This window comes from Anastrepha ludens, chromosome 6 (assembly GCF_028408465.1).
Source record: "Anastrepha ludens isolate Willacy chromosome 6, idAnaLude1.1, whole genome shotgun sequence".
In the NCBI taxonomy this organism is placed as follows: Eukaryota; Metazoa; Arthropoda; class Insecta; order Diptera; family Tephritidae; genus Anastrepha; species Anastrepha ludens.
The window spans coordinates 70,851,613-70,873,822 of NC_071502.1; the positions used below are offsets into that span (position 1 = coordinate 70,851,613).

The window sequence follows — 22,210 nt, forward strand, 5'->3', positions numbered from 1 at the left end:
AAAATATACGGACTAAAAAATGAATGTAGAGCATATAATAAAATAACAATTGGTAATGAAAAAGATTTTATAGAAATAAATAATAATAGCTGTATTAGTAATCTTATAAACAGTAGACGCCCAAATTGCACGCTTATCAACGCTGACCACATTAGCAACCTAGAAGAAGCACAACCCGGAATACTACTTTTGAACAATTATAATGGTTTAATCGAAATAGATGGCAAATCAATAGAACTGAATGGAACATTCATAATCCAACACCACAACTCCACTATCAACGTGCAAAACAAAAATTTCTACGTACATGAAATTAGTAATTTACAACCTCTTCCACCTGTTCTACAGAAACGAAACCCGAAGACGCCATTCGAAGAAATATTATCCTTGCAGATGATGAAAGGTCTCTAAATACAATACTTGAAGAAGCTGGAGACGATCAATAAAATCAATAAAGTGGGTTTAACCTCCAATACAGCACTCACAATATCCATAATAATAGCTGTCATACTACTCGCACTTAAAATTTCCGGAAAAAGAGAGCCGAAGGACTTTCAAGGGAATTGTAATAAACCAAACGCCCTTGGTACTCCTGAATCTACAGAGGTGCGAACAGGGACGTCCGCACTTGAGGAGGGAGGAGCTAACGCAACAGTTCACACACCTCAACCAAAATATGATGGTAACCCAACACTCCACACGCGCAACGCTTTTGAGGAGATACCAGAGCAGCGATTGGCGTTCCCGTGGGAAACGCCTACTCAGCAAAGAATTGGTCACGTTGCTGGCACACGGGCTTAGCTTTAGTATTAGAATTAAAAATACTTTTAAGTTAGTTGTAAAATAAGTTTCAACGAAAAAAGACCGGTCTCCGGAATAAAATTGTTTTTTTTATAACAACCATGACCGAGTAATTTAACTTATATAAGTAGTATGGCTCGGTACTATACTCCGCAGGTAGCTTCGGTCTTAGTGTCTGTTTGTAAATAAGCAATTTGTTGCAGATCGATCAGCTTGAACGTCTACTAATGAGCTGGCAGTGTCATCCGCAAATGTTACAGTTACTTTCAGAGCTGTCGATGGTTGGTCGTGGTATACAGGAGATACCAAGAGGATCCAAAATGCTTCTATGTGAAAAGCCTGAGTTTTTTTTTTCTTTCATCATTCCAGGCATAAGTGTGATTTGAAAGCCGTAGTTTTGAAAGCAATATTTTCGAGAAAAGCTGCGCCAAATTTAAAATAAAAGTATTTGAACATTTTATTCTACTGAATTTTTTCAGTATGTTATTTTAAAGATATAAGGGATCTTTTAAGCAACAATAAATAGCTTGACCCATTAAGAACTTTTGGCGATCTCTCTCTGCCAACTACAAAGTAATTCCAAAAAAGTAGTTGGCTGAGAAAGTTCATCAGATATTTTTTATTAAATTCTTGGAATAATTGCTCCGGCATCATATAAAATATGACTCAGTTAACAAATTTTTCAACTAAGCGAAATTAGCCATTCCATTTACAAGAAGTAGGCAATAATAACTTTTGTTGTTTGTGAATTCATTCATCGTGATGTAACTGTTATTGCAATTAATCCGTTATTGAAATTAATCCAAAAAATCTATGCCAACGGTTTCACATACTACCAACTACTCATATTAGAATTTCATAAAAGCCTTCATCCCTCTTCTCAATTGCTTTAGAGCAAAATTTATTCAGGTTTTCGAACTATTCCGCTTGTTTTCAATCTCTTTGATTCACAAGCATTTCATTATTTGACATATTTCCATTAGGATAAGGAATGGCGTCGTTTTTTTTTTTTTTTTTGGTTTGAATGACTTTATTATCGCAAACGCAGCGCCTTGGGATTGTGATAAAGTGCACAGCAATATTCTCACATTTACAAACCCAAGCGCAAAGTAAACATACCTGCCGAGCAAACTATAAACCCACATTTTCCAACACTCTGTGCATAAAACAAAAGTAATTTTCTTATACTCCTCAATGCGATCTGACATTTTATTCACCTATGTAAACTAACTTATATTTTTTCCAGCACAGAATGCAAACAGTAATTTTAGTTTGGCTGAAAGAAAAAAGATATTTGTGGGCACACTTGTGCACGCGCTCGTACACATCCACACATACTGTCAATCAGTCATTTAGTCAATCACTTTGTTCAACCATCGCTCTGTTATACATATGTATGTTGGTACGTTTTCCTTGCTGTTTGCTTCTTGTTCCTTCATTTGCATTGCTTGTGTCTCAAAGGCACTCTAAATACCTTACGCTCTCTGGCACACCAAATGTTTGACTTTCTTTTTGTAACCATTGTAATATGGCTGACATATTAGTTTTGTTTGTATGCTGCCTTGGTGCTAAGTATTTTGTCGACTCACTTTCTTTTGCATATACACATTTAGGTACGTATGTGCATGTATGCCGATCTCGTCTGTTTACAACTGTTTGATTTGTAATTTATTGCTTAAAGCTTTGGAATGTAATATCTACTTTTCCGAATAATTCAATTGTTACAAACACTCAGTTCCCATGCGGCTGATGGCCTGACCTACACATGCGGCTCCCCTCCTCTACATTCGCTCTTATCCCTGCAGTAAAATGTCCTTTATATTGCTTGAAGTGTAATTTCATTATTGTTAATACCTTTAACTACTTGTGGTTTTCTTCACCTTATAATATGATAATATAGCATTAGATATCTGATAAACTCCCTACGCCTGCAGTATGAATACTCAGACACATCCCAAGAATTTTACTGCAAAACTATTTAAATACACAAGCCTTACGTAGTCTCCAAGCAACACTTGTCTGCAGCTGTCACACGTGTTCCGAGCAAAACAAGGGTTGTCAAGAAGTTAGACTTGTACTTCCAATCCACTCTTCTACGCATACTACCCTAACAATTTATTCAATTATCCCATTTTAATCATTTCATTTATCCTTAAAGCATTTCATGACATGAATACGCTTTTTATTCCTTCTATCTCTTCGATTTTTCCCTTCTCTTATTTTCTTTGTTTGTGTTTGCATTGATTGTGATATTACATCATTGTCCCTGACAAGAAGTCATTCGTTGGCATTTGTAATTTTGTAAATCAAATGTCAAGTAGATAATTGTCACAGACACTTTTGCTTCAATGGTACCTTGTTTCGATTTTATAATGGCTTTCACTTCTCTCTTGTCATTTGGTGTGTTAATAACTTAAAGGTGCAAGTGACAGGGAGCATTAAGAAGGATTTAAAAGGATCGAGAATAAAGACTTCTATTAGTAATAAAAGTAACAGATTAGAAATAAAAATAACTTAAGAGATTTGTTCAACAACAAAATTGTATACTTGAAAGTTCTCATTTATACCCGAAACTTCTTTTTGGCTTTAGAAATAGTCGAACGAGTAGCATAAGAAACAATTTTCACCAAAGCAAATTAGCCGCCGTAGCCGAATGGGTTGGTGCATGACTAAGATTCGGAATTCACAGAGAGAATGTAGGTTCGAGTCTCGGTGAAACACCAAAATTAAGAAAAAGTTTTTTTCTTTTTCCCCATTTGTGGAACAACATCAAGACGCACGCCACAAATATAAATACGAGGGATGCCTTTTCTACGTCGGAATTAGAGAACAAAAACAAATTTTAATCATCGAAAATCACTTTATTGTTTTTCAAAATATTCTCCATGGAAATCTATACACTTTTGCATGCGTTTGAACTAATTGTCGAAGCACTTTTGCCACTCTGAATAAGGTACCTCCAAAATATGCATTCTGAATGCCGCAACCGCTTCTTCAGGTGTCGAAAAACGTTGACCTCTCAGTTTGTTTTTTACGTACGGGAATAAAAAGAAGTCAATCGGTGCCAAGTCAGGACTATACGGCGGATGACTCATTAATTCGATGTTTTGGGTGCTCAAAAATGCAGTTGTTTGAGGCGATGTGTGAGAGCTCGTATTGTCCTGGTGAAGAGTGATCCGTCTTTGGCGATTGGTTTTCCTAATTTCTTGGAAGACAACTGGCAAACAAATGGTTGTGTACCACTCAGAATTTACTATTCTGCGTTGTTCTAGTGGTACGGTTGCGGCATGTCCAGTTTTTCCGAAAAAACAGGCGACCCTTTGCTTGGAAGTGCTTCGTGCGAGAACAACTTTTGTTGGATTTGGCTTATCTTGAAACACCCATACAGTCGACTGCTGTTAACTTTCGGGCTCATACGCGTAAATCTATGATTCATCATCACCTGTCACGATGTCATAGACGTGTTTCGAAGCCCCGCGATCGTATTTTTTGAACATTTCCTTCGACCAATCGACACGAGCCTTTTTTTGAGTGATTGACAAATTGTGTGGGATCAAACGCGAACAAATTTTTTTGACAGTCAAATGTTTATGCAATATTGAATGTATGCTGCTCCCACTAATGCCTAAGATTGTCTCAATCTCACGATAGGTCACATGACGATCTTGCAATATCAGTTCGCGCACAGCATCAATGGTTTTCGGAACAACAACTGAATTTGGACGACCTTCACGAAATTCGTCTTGGAGTGAACTACGACCACGATTGAATTCACCATACCATCGATAAACACTGGTCCTTGATGGAGCTGCATCGCCAAAAAATTAGTTAAGTTCATCCATGCAATGTTACTGAGTTAATCTACGTCGAAAGTTGTAAAAAATAATCGCACGAAAATGTTCACGATTTAATTTCATTTTTGGACCGAGATGAATCTTTTAAGTTGCTGTAAACAACACAAATAGCGCTGGTATTTCAAAACGTTCTGAGTACGTAAAAGCCAAAAAATGTCAAACTTTGCGATACAGCTGTCAGTTGCCAGATTGCAACACCAGGGTTGCCAAGTCCCGACATATAAAAGGCACCCCTCGTATATATATAATATGCCCTTTCCGTTAAAAGTCCGCCCTGTTTTTAATAAAAGTAGAAATAGCGCAGATACTCTTTACATGTTTGTGAACAGTTGGAATAAATCTACGAAAATATAAAAACTTAAAATATGAAGACATTTTTATATAAAGGCAAGCACTGTTCCGCCGTTAAGGCAAAGTATACACGAAAGAGTAATGAGCAGCACAATTACAAATCTCTTAATTGGAAATCAGAGAGAATACATAAATTTGAAGTAGTAAGCATACCCATAGGTACGCAATGATATTAATGTGAACATCAAACGAAGAAGAGTATACCTAACAAATAAATAATTTGTTTATTTTTCGCCCGGACAAAACAGATTTTTGAAAGCACCAAAGCGCATACTTTATTTCACACATTTTTTGTTTGTTGGATGATGATGGATTTTTGTTTGATATTCGTATTAATATAACATACCGAGTGTAGTATTTAAAACCATTTTTTGAAAATTTAGCACTTTGAACTTTAAAAGAGTGTTAACTGAATCATATTTGGGGTTCAGTTTCAACATCTTAAATTTCATTGCAGAAAACTTTTTAAGGTATTTTACATCAATCACATAATTCGAAGACCTTCAAGCGAACCGAAAACATAGAGTAAATACAGATCCCTTGACGCTCCTTACGAATTCAATTGTACGATTTGAACACCCCACAAGCTGGCACTGAATATTTTAGTCTTTATTTACTTTTGTCAAATGTATAATATTACAAGCAACATTGTCACGTTTCCCACAAATCCCAAAACTAGCCACAAATTTCGCCACACACAAAAGCTCAAAAAGTGACAAAGCTTACAGCGCATAACTTTGGTTTCTTACCATTGACTATTTAGTATCGATATGTTTATCCCCATGCAAGTATGAATATACAAGTATGTGTATGTAGATATATACATTTTTGCGTGAGATGCGCAGCGGGCATGTCTATGCTTAGGGAATATTAATAATGTGTTTTCAAAAACCCAGCAGTATTCATTGCGTAGAACTTTTAGGGAGGACGGGTTGGGTTGTATAACTCTGCTGTATGCATGTAAGTAGTACTTTAAAAATATTACTACATTTATTATATTCGCTAATGATCAAATAGAACTAGAATAGATATTAATCATTTTTTACCTTTTTTAAATATCACGACAAATTCAAAAAGTCGGAAGACATGGAACTAATCCTCGCTTGCCCGTTTTTCTCCAGTAGGTCAAATTCTTTTTATAGCTTTGAACTTTCACAAGGTTTCATAAGGTTGTAAAATCATTGAAATCATATGAAATTCTCTCATACCAAACGAAAGAAGAAGGTCTTGGAAAATTAAAAAAAAAATGTGCTTAATAATATTTTCAGGAGAAAAAAGACTGCAGAAGCAAAATTAAAAATGTATCCTTGAATATTCTTGAAATGATTAGGAGTTAGTTTTCCTACAACAATTTGTTAACAACTTCTTGTACCCTTTCTCCCAAATATTCAAGTTAAAATTTCTGGAAATATTGGCGGCTTTAAAGCAAAATTATAACTAACATCCTTATAAAAAAATTCAACTACGTTCATACGTTTCGTTTTTCATGAGGATTAAAACGGTCACAATCAAATGTACAATATTTAAAAAGTGTGCCGCAAGTTTTGGTTGCCAATGTTCATATTAAAACTCAATCTGGCCTATAGTAAATATTTTTTGGTATATAGTCGTACAAAAGTGACATTTATGTGGTTGACTAGACTTTATCTAACTGAGCTATATTCTGTGAAAATACAGTAGTCTTGTACTTAGATTATTTTGGGTGTGATTCTATCTAAAACGTGGTCGATACGTTGTGCTGAGTGAAGCTTTCAATTTGGCACCCACGGCATGCAGTCAAACTTACAGTAGGCCATTTTTGGTAACGGTTGGTTGGTTGAAGCTGGTGATTCACACAGAATTCAATTAATGCTTCGGTACCATTTTGTTGCCACATCGTCGCTACCAACAAGCTATACGGTGATTCCTTCACGACTATATCCAGTCTGCGCGACTGAGAAACTTTATAAGCTGGCTTACGTCTATACCAGTCAGCTCTGCTAGGTTTTCAAAAAGCGGTCTGCTAAGGGTTAACATTCTCGCCTTATATAGGGTAGGGCATTCACAGAAGAAATGGCAAATAGTTTCCTTTTTCTCCGGTTGATTCCAACTATGGCAGTATATATTGTAAGGCATACTCAATTTGGCTGCCTGCTCTCCTATGGGTCATACTGCATTTTACAAACTGCTACTGAAAACCGGCGTCCCACACTAGTGACATGAAAGCCCAGCTGGCTCATATATATATAATTATGACGCCTGATGGCGAACTTATTAAGGCAGTATGGCCATCGAAGAATGCCGAATTTCATGCTTTCAAATTTTTTAGAAAAAAAAAAAACTTGCAGAAATTTGAAATTAACCCTTTAATGCCCGATTTTGTCAATAGACAACAATGAAAAAGAAAAACAGTCAGGAGACCCGCTATTCGAAGTTTTTTTCAATAACTTAAGGAAAAAACTGCGTGTATACTTAAAAAAAAACCGCTTGTTTAGCAGAATTTTATGAAATATACGTCACTGGTGGTCATGTACATGCGGATCAGAGAGGTGCTTGCACATGATAGAAATGAGCTGCAAGTAACTGATGATCTGGGTTAGGTTAGGTTAGGTTGGTATGGTTGCGCAGGGAGTGAGCGCACTTGGACGAAGAGAGATTCGTCCTTTGTGATACCATTGTGAGGTGAGGTGAAAGGAAGAGACCGATGGGATGCAGGGAGAGGGCGGGGAGAGGTGGTTATGGGATGGTTAGGAGCTTGCGGATTACGAACGATGACTATGTTTGCGTCAACCGCTTTGTACTGCTGATGAAATTCATCAGATTTTTAATGTCAGTGCCAGCTATATCAGCTGGCGTGGCAAAGAAGTAAGAGCCAAGATGTCTGGATCTTAGCCCCGCCAGAGCAGGGCAGCTAAGGAGAAGGTGTTGAGATGATTCCACCTCATCCTCCATACATCCGCGCAAAAAGGACTCGAACTGATGATCTCATTGTAAGGTAAGCTTTTCCTCAAACAAAAAAAGAATTTTTTTTGTGCCTTAAGGCACCTAAGTTTCAATCAAACTAAATAGAAGATATAAAAAAAACAAGATTTTTGGGTTTAAAAACTTACTACTTTTCAACATTTCATGACGGCTAATCCAGAAAATATGGAGCTTTGATATTGATTCCTATTCTTATTCAAGGCGAGGTCAATATCTGCGTAACTTTAGACACACCACAATTGATGAGGGCATTAAAGGGTTAATTCTTATTAAAATAAAAATAATTTGGAACTAAAATAAAATTTAAATAAAAAATAAATAAATTCTCCTCTGGGTAGTGCTACACATTTCCAAGCCAAAATAAATAAAATATAGTATGATACACAATACACAAACACAGAAGATATTAATCGACATACTTCGCAATTTTTTTCTGCCAAACTACTTTTTACCACCGCGTAGGTGGTAGTTGAAAAGTATTTTTGACAGCGACCGATTTCAACTGTCATTTGGGTATTTTAAATGTGAATCCCAGCGCCGATATTAACATATTGCTTTGCAGTTAATACCCAAATGACAAACCGAGTGATATAATGCACGAGTAGGCAGGCGAGACACACGAATATACCTATTACCACAAGGAAAGAAACCAAGAAAAGTAAGCAAACAACAGTTACGGTACGCAAATAATCACCGAATTCCATACAAAAAATTTTTTCGTTTTTGCTCGGAATTTCTAAAATTTTCTTCTTACTCTCTTTTTATATCTGTCAATCGTAAGACTATGAACTCAGGTCGGCACTTCCTCTCTTAATTCGCACAAACTTTGCCCGACTTTTCATTTGCCCGTATGTACGTATATACATAAAAGTATGTACACATGTAAGCAAATGGAAAATAATAAGAAAGTACTTAAATGAAGATATACCACTTTGCGTTAAAAAAACAGGCATGTACAGTACGTGTCCTACAAATTATAAACGATGTATGTAAAAAACGATAACAAATCCAATAACCATAATTTGATATGATGATAAGGCTTCAAAGCGTTAATCATCACTAAATATTATATTCAATAAAGTAAATGTACAAAATGCAAGGACCTTTAAAAATATTTCGCAGCAATCATATCATAACTGAAATTGCTCTGTATGCCTGCAAGCGTATGCGTGGAAGAAGATGGGGTATTCAACTTAAGTTTTTATTTTATCAAACGGATGGGTAGTTTGGTGGAAAGCTCTTGGAACAGATTACAATATCAAACCACTCAAAGATCAATCTGTGTAATTACGGTCGGCGCATCTAGCTCATATCCTACGGAGGCTTTTAATACACTGACAGAAGTTATTCCGGTAGATCTCCATATCAAGAAGATGGTAACCATTAGTGCATTTGGATTAAATGAAGCGGATCGCTATAAAGAAAACACGTATGGTCATTCCAGTCTACTATTGAGACAAACTCAGTCCACCTCAGGGAGGGCTTACTACATAGTCCCGACGGTAACATTCAATAGGAATTTTTCGACTCACTTTGCATCTTGGGAGGAATGGAGTAAGAGACCTTTACTCGTACTAAAATAGTTCGGCACTACAATCTACATAGATGGTCCAAAAATGAATCGTGGTGTTAGAGCTCAAAGACTTAGAATACTTGCAGTTTCTTCCAGGCGGAAGTACTGGCAATTTGGGAAAGGATACTAATTGCAGACTTCCCTTATAAGTGCAATATCGCTATTCTTTCGGATAGCCAAGCTGCAACCTAGGTACTGGATTCAGTTAAAACATCCAGGAGGACGTCGGAACATTGAATGAAATGCAAAAGCGGACGAGCTGTGAAGTGGGGGATCTGCCATAAGTGACATTCTTGCAGAATTGGTATTCACACCACTGAGTGCAATCAAGAATGCAGTTTCCTTAAGGCAACATGCAAAGTTAGCAAAACGTTATGGCCCACCTACAACCACAAAAAACGTCAATACTGACAAATATTAAACGAAAGGATACCTGCATACTCACAGCAGTGATAACTGGCTTCTGGTCTATCGGAGAACAAGCAGCCAACACAAACTGTCACAGTTGTAAACAACCAGACAAAAAGGAAACGATTTTCCATTTCCTCTGCGAATGCCCTGCCCTATGGAAGGACAGAATGTTAACCCTGGGTAAACCGCCGTTCGAGAGTTTCGAACAACTGTCTGGCTTCAGCCAACTAGTATGGTTCTTAAACCGCACGGACTGGATATATAATATTAATGTTATAAATAACTATTGAACAAGTTGGTAGCGAGGATGTGGCAACAATATGGTATGATGGACCAACTTTAACCTAACAACTATATCATTATTACGCTGAATAGTTAGTAGCCTTTAAACAACTAGGCCCTAATAAATGTTTCGCAACAAATCTGTTAGTTTTAACTTTCGAGCTGACCTGCAAAGTTCTATATGAAAGAAACCCTTACCGTTCGCATGTCATTGAACAGATACTGTAGTTGCCTGTAGACAAAGTGCCATATACGTTTGCGTTTATGTATATACGAAGGTCAGAATAGAAAGTATGCTAATCAAATGCCGCTTGAATGTATCATTCTTTCCTCTTTTCTCTGCCAAACGGCTGGTTTTATTGGAATTTCTTAGATGCCGACCATTACGCCAACCCATTTTCATTTCCATATGAATAAAATAGACTAGACAATTGGAGTGCTGATCCTTAAGAGGAATATAATTGAATGCGGAGTATAAAAGGTTGTAATGTAGTTAAAATTTTTAAACTAGATTTTACTTTCCTTTCAAAAAACAGAACAAATCTTCTCTTTGCTTCCATTCAGGAAAAGTTATTTCTTATTTTATATTGAACAAATGTGTTCGATTTCCTGAAAAGCAAAACTTATTATATTATATTTCTTATTTAAGGAGTTGGCCAAATTATATGCCGACAACAGCTTGCCTTGAGTATAACACCGTGCGACAATAAGGGTTCACGATGCTTTTAATATGCCGCAAGTAAAAACAACTTCTTAATAGTTCAATACATATTTCCTTTTTCATTTCGTGTCTCTATTAACCCATTAATGCTCACACATAAAACGAGTTAAGAAAGGTGACTGAAATTTTCATCAAATATTTGTGTTGATGTTAAACGGCTCATTTCCATTTTTCAAAAAATTATCTCAAAAGATGTAGGCGTGGCAAAGCGTATGATATATCATACATAAGCGCATTCGGAGAGCTACTTCTATGAAAATAAAATTACAATATATACATAGGGTTTGAATTCAAATCAACATTTTATTTAAAAATTGACATATTATACATCCATACATTTTTAAATGTCTTAGTTATTTGATGAGTCAGTTACATGATGTTTGTAAAAACAGTTATCTGGGTGCAATCCGAAATTTTATTTCATGCATATAAATTTTGTACACTGGTCACAAAATTTGCATTGGCGCTGAGTTCTTGAATAATTTACGTAGTGCTCGACTACATCGTATCGAGTTTCGTCTTCTCGTTTCCTCTTTCGTGCTGAAACTGGATGAAGTTCTATTGGTTTTGAAAGAATGTTTCTGCAAGACGTCGAGAAGAGTTACTTTTTACATCTACAAGTTTACAATAGCTCCATTTAGACAAAATTTGAAAATGGGCCAATACCATTTCCTTGATCTAATCCGAGTTCGGTAAGCTGCCGTTTACTGATCGAAGAGATCAACTCCACCATTCCGCAATTATACTCCTTGATGATTACTGGTTGCTTTACGTCTTGTCTACGTTTTTATTGCTGACCATATCTTTTGCATAGTCCTGTTATGTTATCGTTTTTACAGTTTGTTGCAATAGTGACGTTATTATTATCATTCCACCATTGAACCTGCCACTAAATGGTTGTACACATCACTTTCGGTCTCCCAGTACATCCGAGAAGCTGGTACCTAAAAATGCAACTAATAAATTTATCAGGTAATCAAGCGAAATTATGGTTGAGAATAGTCACTTTGTTGTACCCACTTAGTATAAGGATGCCTAGATAAGTATACAATTCCTTAAGATTTAGGGTGAACGCTTCATCTCCTTAGATTACAGCGTATTTTAGAGTATGTGCTTGTATATATTTCATAAAATCATCTTCAAAAAAAAGTTTAAAAAGTTGTAGTGGACTTAAATCGTTATTCAAAATATCTGCCATAATATCCGGAGTGTGAACGCGTGCCTTATCTTGTTTTTAGTTCTATTTTTGGACCACTTTCGACGAATTGTGGGTTTTCTTTTTCCTTTGAGTGGAAGTCACTGACCGCGAGGTTTTTGAATTGCTCACATCATTAAAAACTGTGCATTACCCACTTCTGAATTGGCCATTTTTTATCTCGCATAGCCTTTTTAGAACCCCACAGCCCAAATCGCCCAGTGTACCTTCATCGTCCTCATCTGCATCATCGCAAACGGATAACTCTTGTTCTTCAGGTGGAAGTAAAGTCACATCGATTGAATTGGCATTTCTGATGTCGTCTATAATGTCTGCATTATCGTCCTCATTCAGATCTTCGAGCCATCCAATCATCTTCTCAGTTGTTGTTTGTCTATAAAAAGGTATTGTATATGAATGCCCGTAGAGCCAAACTGGTAGCGTTCACGTATGATAAGACATACGCAATGATTTACAAGAAGGTAAAACACATTTCGGGGCAAATTTTTCACTGCATTTTATATGTATTCGATGCCTCATGGTTTCACCTTTGAGTAAATGCACGTTTTTATGTACCTATATAATACTGGTGCTTGGTTTTTCTTAAGATATAAAACTCACTGCGTGACATTATTCACTTTTTCGAAAAACACAGCATGTATTGGCGTGAAAATTGTCAACAAAAGAGCTTTAAATGACAACTAAAAACTTTTTTTTTTTCAAATTACTCTTTTATCTCACTCGCCCTGTAAATATAAAAAGCTTATATGTAATAGTGGATTTTTGGTGAATTTTTGAAAAAAGCTCTTTTTGCGTATGATATATCATACTTTGTCATTAATGGGTTAAGATCATAGAGTAGGCATATTTTTTGAAAATTTTGCTCCTTGAAACTTTAAAGTCTTTTAAAAATTCAAATTGATGAGAAAAGGAAGAACTAATTATGCCGTGCTACCTCGTAAATTCTGTAGTTTCTGAAAAACTCTTCTTGGATAGCAAAAATGTAGATTTTTGTCACAATATTAGTCGTGAAATATTAGTCTTTTACCATGCATATGTACTGAAGGAAGGATGTTCTCTCATTGTTGACAGAAAATAATCGTTTAGCCTGTGCCGAAAAGAAAGAAATCGCTTGCCCCCCCACGATTTTGAATTTGAATTTTGAATTTATTTATTACTAGTATAACACTGTGGAACAAATTCAGGTTAGCAAAAATTAGGCCCATTCTGAGAGTGGCGGGTGAAAATAGAGGCGAAATTAGAAGACCCGTATCGTGCCGTTTTTTTATGTTAGTTCGAATTTTTTTTTTAATCGGCCTTCGAAGTTTGCAGTCAAATGCCGAGATTCAGTATATTGTTTCATAAGTACCACAAAAATTTTCGAAATCAATTTTTTCAAAAATTGTAATTGTTGCACAGGTCTCTAGCAATAATTTGGGTTTTACAGATTGAAAAAATATCAATTAGTCGACGAGTTATAGCCAAAAAACCATATAAACAATTTTGCTCCGATTTCGAACTTCGAAGGCCGATTAAAAAAAAATTCGAACTAACATAAAAAAACGGCGCGATGCGGGTCTTCTAATTTCGCCTCTATTTCCACCCGCCACTCTCAGAATGGACCTAATTTTTGCTAACCTGAATTTGTTCCACAGTGTAATAATACATTATAATTTACAATAAACTGTAAGTCCTACAGAGGCTATTAAAAGTCTGTTCGTAGGCTAGTAGCATTTATAATGACAATCTTACAAACAAAATATTATCCAATTACTCCACTACTTGACAAGCGTTTACTTCGCTTAGGGTATCACGTAAACGTCGAATATTGTAACGTAAGCAAAATCTATGACGAGCAGGAGCACTCGAATAACGAAGCTAACGTGGTCCCCTCTCCGCTCATTTTCTGATTGATTAGGGAGAAACTTTAAATTGAAAACCTAATTTTGCCACTGGACACCGTGTATAATATAGAGACCTATAAAAATTTTAAAATTTAAAAATAAGTTTTTGGTAGCGACCAAGATTTAAAAAGAAGCTTCTTGCATATTTTGTAATGTGAATTCGAGTAATAATTTGATTTTAAGGTTTAAAGCCTAAAACTCGCTTTTTTAGAACTCGTATAAGTTTTTTAAAATTTCATGTAATTTTTAGATATTTACAAACGTTTTTCTGATTTTTTTACTGTCACATAAGAAAATATTCCCATGTTTGAATCATTGCTGGAAGTGAGAGAGAGAGTTTAATTTTCAGTTTAAAATTTCAGTTGAGAGTTTATATTTCAACACTTTGATTTCTAAAACTTAACAGCACTCGTGAATTCGTAGTGATTTTTTGAAATACGTTTTTTTATACCGAAATATTTTTTAATGCCTTGTGCATTCAAAGCACCCCAACTGTACTCAAACAGACTCTCCAAAATCTCGCCCAGTGTAGACGCTTGCTTAAACGGTACAAGCAGCAGCAGAAGAGAAAAAGAAAAAAAAAACCAACATGTGGAAAATCAATCGCAAAGCTTTAATAAAAACGCAAGCAGCGCGTGATTGCATAGTCTAACGCATGAACTAGCAAAATTACACACATATGCATGTATGTATGTTCGTATGAATGTATGGATGTGGGTATGCAAAAACAAACAAATAAGTAGAATCGACATTACCACCCATTCAATGCTTAAGCTGGGGTTGCGAAATTATGCTAATAAGGCTTTTACCAACACCACCAAATCCACTGGCCCAGCAACACCAGCATCACTACTTTAATTGCACACACCCACACTAACCCGCATTGCACACAAAGCTTCCTCTGCCTGCACTTAATTGCCTACAGTGAATGCATTGCAAGCGTTTCAAAAACAATTGGGAACAGCTGCGGCAACAACAACAACAGTGAACGCATAAGTATATCGTTAGCGGTTTCAGAGAGCGCTAAGTGTCGAAATTGGGGGGAATTTGTTTTGATTGTTGCAAATCGAAAGAGAAAAGTAGTGAATGGAGATAATGTGTCATTCCCCTGTTACGCTGTTCCTTCCAAGCTTCTCGACAATTCTTGTGGCTTTCTTAAATGTTGCCGTCAAAAGTTTTTAAGTTGTTGACAAGAGTGTTGGCAGAGGCAGTGCAGGCGCCTTCGGTGGCTTAAAGCATCCTTCAACAAGTAAAATTAGTTGCTTTTTAGTCAAAATTCTACAATCACACCTGCAGTGTACAGCAGTGCAGGGTAAATATTTTTTCTGCGATTTATATTAGTATTTGTTTCTTTTGCGTAGTTCTTGTAAAACCAAATATTTAAAAACTCATTTAGTCCAAAGTTCAAAAAAAGCTTTATTTTCTCTTTAACGCCTCAGGCCAAATAATTAAAATCTTATTAGAACTGTTGTTCTTATGTTGTTAGAAAATATCAAAATAAACTGTTTTCAAAGCAATACAGTATCCAAATATGAAAGCATTAAAAAACTTAATAATACCAAAATTTTAGAAGAGCGATTTTTAAAATGTTGAAAGCGCATTTCTTCTTCATGATTGGCGCGATAGCCGCTTAAGCGATTTTGGGCGAGCTTAACAAAGGACGCTAGTCATTCCTTTCTCGTGCTAACTGACGCCAGTTGGAAACACCAAATAAAGCAAAGTTCTTCTCCACCCGACCTTCTCAACGCAGAGGAGGCCTTCCTCTCCTACCACCAGCTGGTACCACATCGAATACTTTCAGAGCCGCAGCGTTTGTATCCATTCCGACGAAATGACCCAGCCAACGTAGCCGCTGGATCTTTATTCAGTTTATATCTCTACGTCGTCGCAAAGCTCATACAGCTCATTATTCCAAAAATCTTCTTTAATATCTTTCTCTCAAACACTCAAAGGGACGCCTCATTGGATATTATCATCTTTCAAGCTTCTGCGCCATACAATAGGACGGCCATGAAAGAGCACTTACTCAAAACATTTAAGTACAAGTTTAAAAAAAACTATAAATACACATTTTTCAAACAATAGAGAATTTGAAAGCAGAATAAAAATAAAAATAAAAAAATTTTGAAGTACTATAATAAAAATTTTAGAAATATTAAATAACAAATCGTCGAAACACTAAAATAACTAATTTTCATAATATTAAAATAAAAACTTCAAACTATTATTGTAAAAGAGCAAATATGGAAAAATTAAAATAGCAACTATTCCCAATAATTTAAAAAAAAAACTAAAATACAAAATTCAAGTTTTAAAATAAAAAGTTCTTAAAACAAAATTTTAAAATGTAGAAAAAAACATATTTTAGTGTATGGAAAATATCAAATTTAAAAAATTTCATAATATTATATTAATGTAACAAATTTTCAAAATATTAATAGGACTATGAATAAGTTCGTGCGGTTTTTTTTCGAAATTTGAAACTTTATTGACGTAAAATGGTTACAAATTTAATATTCAAAATATTGTCCATCGCTTACTACTACTTTTTCCCATCTTTCTGGCAATTCACGGATTCCCTTTGTGAAAAATTCGGTCGGTTTTGCCGCAACCCACGAATCGATCCATTTTTTGACTTCATCGTAATTACGGAAGTGCTGGTCAGCCAGGCCATGTTGCATCGATCGGAAGAGATAGTAATCGGATGGCGCAAGGTCTGGACTATACGGCGGGTGGGGTAGGACATCCCATTTGAGCGTTTCTAAGTATGTTTTGACCACTTGTGCAACATGTGGCCGAGCATTGTCATGTTGCAAAATAACTTTGTCGTGTCTATCGGCGTATTGCGGCCGTTTTTCTCGCAGTGCTCGGCTCAAACGCATCAATTGTCGTCGGTAGACATCCCCCGTAATCGTTTCATTCGGTTTCAGTAGCTCATAATACACAACACCCAGCTGGTCCCACCAGATACACAGCATAACCTTCAGGCCATGAATATTCTGCGCCGACGTCGATGTTGAAGCATGGCCAGGGTATCCATACGTTGCCCGACGTTTTGGATTGTCGTAATGGACCCACTTTTCATCGCCAGTCACAATTCGATGCAAAAAACCCTTTCTTTTGTGCCGTTGAAGCAGTTGTTCGCATGCCATAAAACGGCGTTCAACGTCTCTTGGCTTCAATTCATACGGCACCCAATGGCCTACCTTTCGGATCATTCCCATGGCTTTTAAACGTTTGGAAATGGTTGATTGATCAACTCCCAAAGTTTTTGCAACCTCTTCTTGCGTTTGAGCCGGATCTTGATCGAGCAATTCCTCCAATTCGGTATCCATGAACTTTGGCGGCGCACCCTCGCGTTCTTCGTCTTCCAAGCCAAAATCACCACTTTTAAAGCGTGCAAACCACTTCTGGCACGTTCGCTCAGATAGAGCATGCTCACCATAAACTTCCACCAAGATACGATGACTTTCGGCTGCTTTTTTCTTCATATTAAAATAATGAAGAAGAATTCCCCGCAAAAACACATTATTTGGCACGAAATTCGACATTTTCAAGTGTGGTAAAAATATTGTTGTTTACGCTTCAAATAAAAAACTTATACTGACGTTTGTGCCTTACGACAGTAGCTCTCCAATGAATGTTTGGAAATGTGGATCGATGGAATAATAATCAAGTTACGCCATCTGTTGTAAAACCGCACGAACTTATTCATAGCCCTATTACAAGGAAGTTTCTGATATTTTTAATCTTTTAAGTCACCTCTTCTTTTATGCCTCTTTCGAATGACAGATGGTATTTTATGAGGCGGTTTGTCATAGCAGAAATATACTCGCCGATTTGTCATTATATGCCGAGGAGCGACAGCCATTAGAAAAAACTTGTGAATCAATTTTTATTTCGTGCTCGAGGTTTCGAACTTACGTACTTCTAGGTGGTAGTCTCACACCAATCCATTCGGCTACGACGGCCTTCTTAGTCATTTTATCATTTCTTTTAAGTTATTCATTCAAATCTGTGAATCCTTAGACTTTTAAATTCTATTTGTTTGTTACTTTTTTGCTTATTTTTCAGCATTATTTGATTCACACTCATTTACTACCGCACTTGATAAGCTGGAGCCTAGTCAGCGCTGATAAATTTTCAGGATATACTGGCAAAGAAGGAGAGTGCATTGACATGCAATTGAAAAAAGAAAAGGAGGCGGGGAAATCATAGGAAGCAGAAGTCGAGATGTTTACCACACAAATCAGTTATGATAAATACCTTATTGTCAATCAAAAAGATTATCACTTCAAGAATAATAGCAGTAAGCCAATGAAGGCAGCAGAAATATTGAACCATCTTATCGGTGCTTCACTAGGCAACCAATGTGGCGCGGTTGTTTAAGAGCCAAATCTTTTAAGACCCAAAATTGTATGCATAGGTTTTTTCTTGTGGGCTTGGTGTTAATGACTTGCTAAGTGTTTTTAGCACTCCTTATGTTATCTTTTTTTTCAGCTTATTTTTATTTCGCTTTTTGCCATACTAATTAATTTCGAAATTTTTTCTTCTCTTATTTATAGATTTTTCATTATTTTCTACGTGCTAAGTGGACCCAAATCAAATACAGCAACGAGGAATTGACACAAAAGTTACACAAAATAATACATAAATTAATATTTTAGTAGAAAGGCGAGAAATCTACTCCGAATTGTGGTGGTAGAATTTTAAAATCAGCTAACAACACAACCACAAACGGGAACACGCAAAGTCGCAACCCAACGGAAATTTTGTGTACGGTTCATACGAACTGAGTTAAAGGTTTTGTAAGCGAGGTCGACCACTCGCTACCGCAGCAACGATGCGTTTGTACGTGTTGTGGCTGCTGACAGCTGCCGCGCTGCTAACGGCAACCACTCGAGCGGCGCACGTGCGAGAAGCGAGCAGTGGCAGCTTGGTTAGCAACTATGCAAATGATCCGCGACCTGATGCTGTGAACGAGGAAACAAGTGACATTTTGGGCACTGGTGGTGCCTACGAATTTCGTTTACCACAACCGCAGCTAAACAAACAGCAACAGCATCAACATCAACATAAAACAAAGCGGCCCAACACTACCGCCACTTATGTAACCACAACAAAAACGAGCAGCACCAGCAGCAGTAGCAGCACTAGTAGTACTAGCAGCAGTAGCGGTGGCAGCGGTATTGCCAATCACATTTCAACAAAAGGGACTACCACACGCCCGGCCGGCTCCACTACCGCCATAAGTGGCAACAAAGCTGCCAATGTCACTTCCTCTGTCACGAGGCCTGCATCAACCACTCAACAGTCGGTCTTTGCTTATAATGTATCGATGACACCACAGCAGCCGCCAATCCATACAGCAGCGCCAGATGTTGCTAATGACGAAACGGCAGTGACCTTCAGTTCTGAGAAGGATGGTGATTCATCAAAGAAAATTATCGGCTCCAGGTGAGTGTGATTCGCGTAATGGAAAAACCCAAATTAATGAGACATTCTTTTCACATTTGCACATTGCTGCTTACCCATCCATTAAGATTTAAAAGGCTACTCACTCTATTTTCACGCCTATTTAACCGCTGCCCGTTTGATGGAAGTTGGTGTATTTGATTTATATGAATTTTATGCCATACTCTTTACTTACACATCTCTTTTTTATTTTATTGAAGTGGCACACGTTTTGAGTGTTTTCGGGACGCCAATATTGAGGTATTGACCTTACAAGATGGGTTTGCAAACAGGGCTTTCAAACCGGGGTTACTTCTTTAATCAATGCAGTGGAAATAAAACGAAAAATTGTTAGGAGGTAGCGCAGATACCAAAACAATGTCTGCCCAACTAGTCGGGCTGCCCTAAAGATTCTACAAAATGTTCGCACCACCTCAAAAATTATTTTGGAATGTAAGTTAAAGCTTACTTTCGGCGCAAGGGAAATAAGCTTAAGCTTATGTAGGTACCAGGATGCTGTGTTGTTCAGTAACGAACTGGCTGCTGAATTGGTGAACAGTGCATCGGCAGTTCCTTTCATGGAACCAGAAGCAGTTGTCAGTCTAGGTGTTGCAGGAATCGGCTTATGGATCCGGGACCTCATGTGCAAAATACACATCGATCGGTCGTGCGCTTTCAGCACTTGAGTAACAAATAAATGCTTCTTAAAAAGCCGTACTTAGTTCCTTACTCAGCTGAGAAGGAGTGTGGTACGATTATGGTTACATTTATATGAAATACAAGCAATTTGGTCAATTTGGCCACCATAGGTTTCATAGACAACTAAATGTGTATTTTCTGTGGTAGTGAGAATAACAATACTTTTATTTGGAATTTCTTGTTTTTGTCCATCATTCGCTAGACTAACTAAGGAGGTGCGTATTTGAGTCAGGTGTATCAAGAATGGATGAGCTGTATTCTTTATACCCCAAAAGATTTATAAGATTTATTTAGAAATCAGAAAAGTTTGAAAAGGAGTTGGCCTTATAATATCCACCCCTTTTCGCTATTTTTGCATCTATTCTTCCTGCCTTAGGCCTTTTAGAACAAGTTCAAAGGATATCTCTGCCTAAGTACTTGAGCTTTTAGTTATATACTCCGGCTAATTCAATTTTGTTCATCCTGAGATCCAAGATCAAGAGCCGATGGAATTGCTTAAGATTGAATTTGGAAATGATCTCTTCAATTTTCTTATATTACTTCAGTAATGAATATACCTTTTATAATTGAATATTCCCACCCGCGAACATTTGTGCTTCTTTTGGTACTTAACATTACCTTCTCTTGGCAATAGTCGTGCGTTTTTTCTTCCGAGCAGCAATACAATTTTTTGTTTTTTAGTCAATTTTTTAGTCAAAGGGAGACTCCTGCTCGAGTTCTTAGGCCAAGGGAGTCGACGGTAAAATTCCAATGCATATAAGCACTTAAATTAATTTTGATTGCGTAAAATATGAGTGGGAGTAAAGCATTCAAGTAACAGGAGTTAATTGGTTTCAAAATTTGTTTAATTTCCTAAAAACACGAGCCATGTTGTTCTGAAGTATAAACGGTTCCGATGTTTTCCTTACTTAAACCGATGCGTTGTCTATTCACAACGAAACATTCAATGATGAATATATTGACTCGCACGGCCTGTCTCTGCTACTACAATAAAAATTGAAATAAGCGATTTTAAAGTTGCCGCCAACGATTCGGTACTCCGGTAAACGTTTATAACAATTCCCTTAAGTTGCTAAACATAATAAAAACTCAAACCTTGAGTGCAATTTCTTCTTCAAAAACAGAAAATAAGAGCATGTTTGCATTTAAATAAAAAATGTTGTATGCTCCCATTTACAAATTTGCTAAACAACTAAATTCTTCTTAAACTCCACACAACTCACTTTACTGCACATTTCCACAAAGCTTCTTTAATACTAAATGTAGACCTCCATGGTGTGCCGTTATTCGCTTGCACTCACAAAAGAGTTAGGCATAAGAAATTCTAAGCAACATGACTGTGCACTTTTCCATAAAGTAATTAGCGCCTGCTTCGTTTCCCACACTTCCTATTTGTTTTTGAATTTCTATTATCACAAAATTTTCCAATTCCTTTTTTTTTTCCGCAACAATATTTTCCAGCTCCTTTCTTCAATTATTTTTAACGCCCTTCTTCTAAGTCAGCTTCTTAAGTACACAACTACATTTCTCACACCCACTTTATCGGTTTACTAAATACTTGGTTGTTGTGGCAACCTTTTGTAATGAATTTATTACCTTTTTGCCATTTGTTTTTGAGTATCCAACAAAAAAATTTAGGTAGATGAAAAGTAATTGGCAAAAATTTAAGGAAGTTTTTAATAATACATCCTTATGAAGTTAACAAAATATTTATATTTTAATTAAGGACAAGAATTCTTACAAGAACGTGGGTAGATTAAATTAACTTTAATTTAATTTTACTGCCTTGTTTGTTGAAGAGAAATTTTATTCATTACTAAAGTCAAAGTGAGTTAGCAAACACCATTGTAAGAAAAATTTAAGTGTTTAGCTTTTATCAATATTAATGGGTTGTTCGGTTGTTTTTGTTCGTGTTTTTGTACAATCAGTTGATTGTCAAACAGAATAAACATAAATGCTAGCCTAGCAAATGTTAAATATATTTTATCTGTATATGATATCACT

General features: G+C 36.5%; 1 protein-coding gene across 2 annotated transcripts in view; it reads left to right on the plus strand.

Annotated features, from left to right (window-relative positions):
* Nucleotides 1–22,210, plus strand: part of LOC128866435 (mucin-2) — a 189,991-nt gene that overhangs the window by 151,998 nt on the left and 15,783 nt on the right. Inside the window, exon 5 of one of the 2 annotated variants that reach the window (XM_054107155.1) lies at nt 18,619–19,510. In XM_054107155.1, the coding sequence (XP_053963130.1) occupies nt 18,897–19,510 (614 nt within the window). In that variant the 5' untranslated portion in view covers nt 18,619–18,896. Of the gene's footprint in view, nt 1–18,547; nt 19,511–22,210 lie in introns of those variants that run through there. The other variant, XM_054107156.1, reaches the window with a different exon arrangement.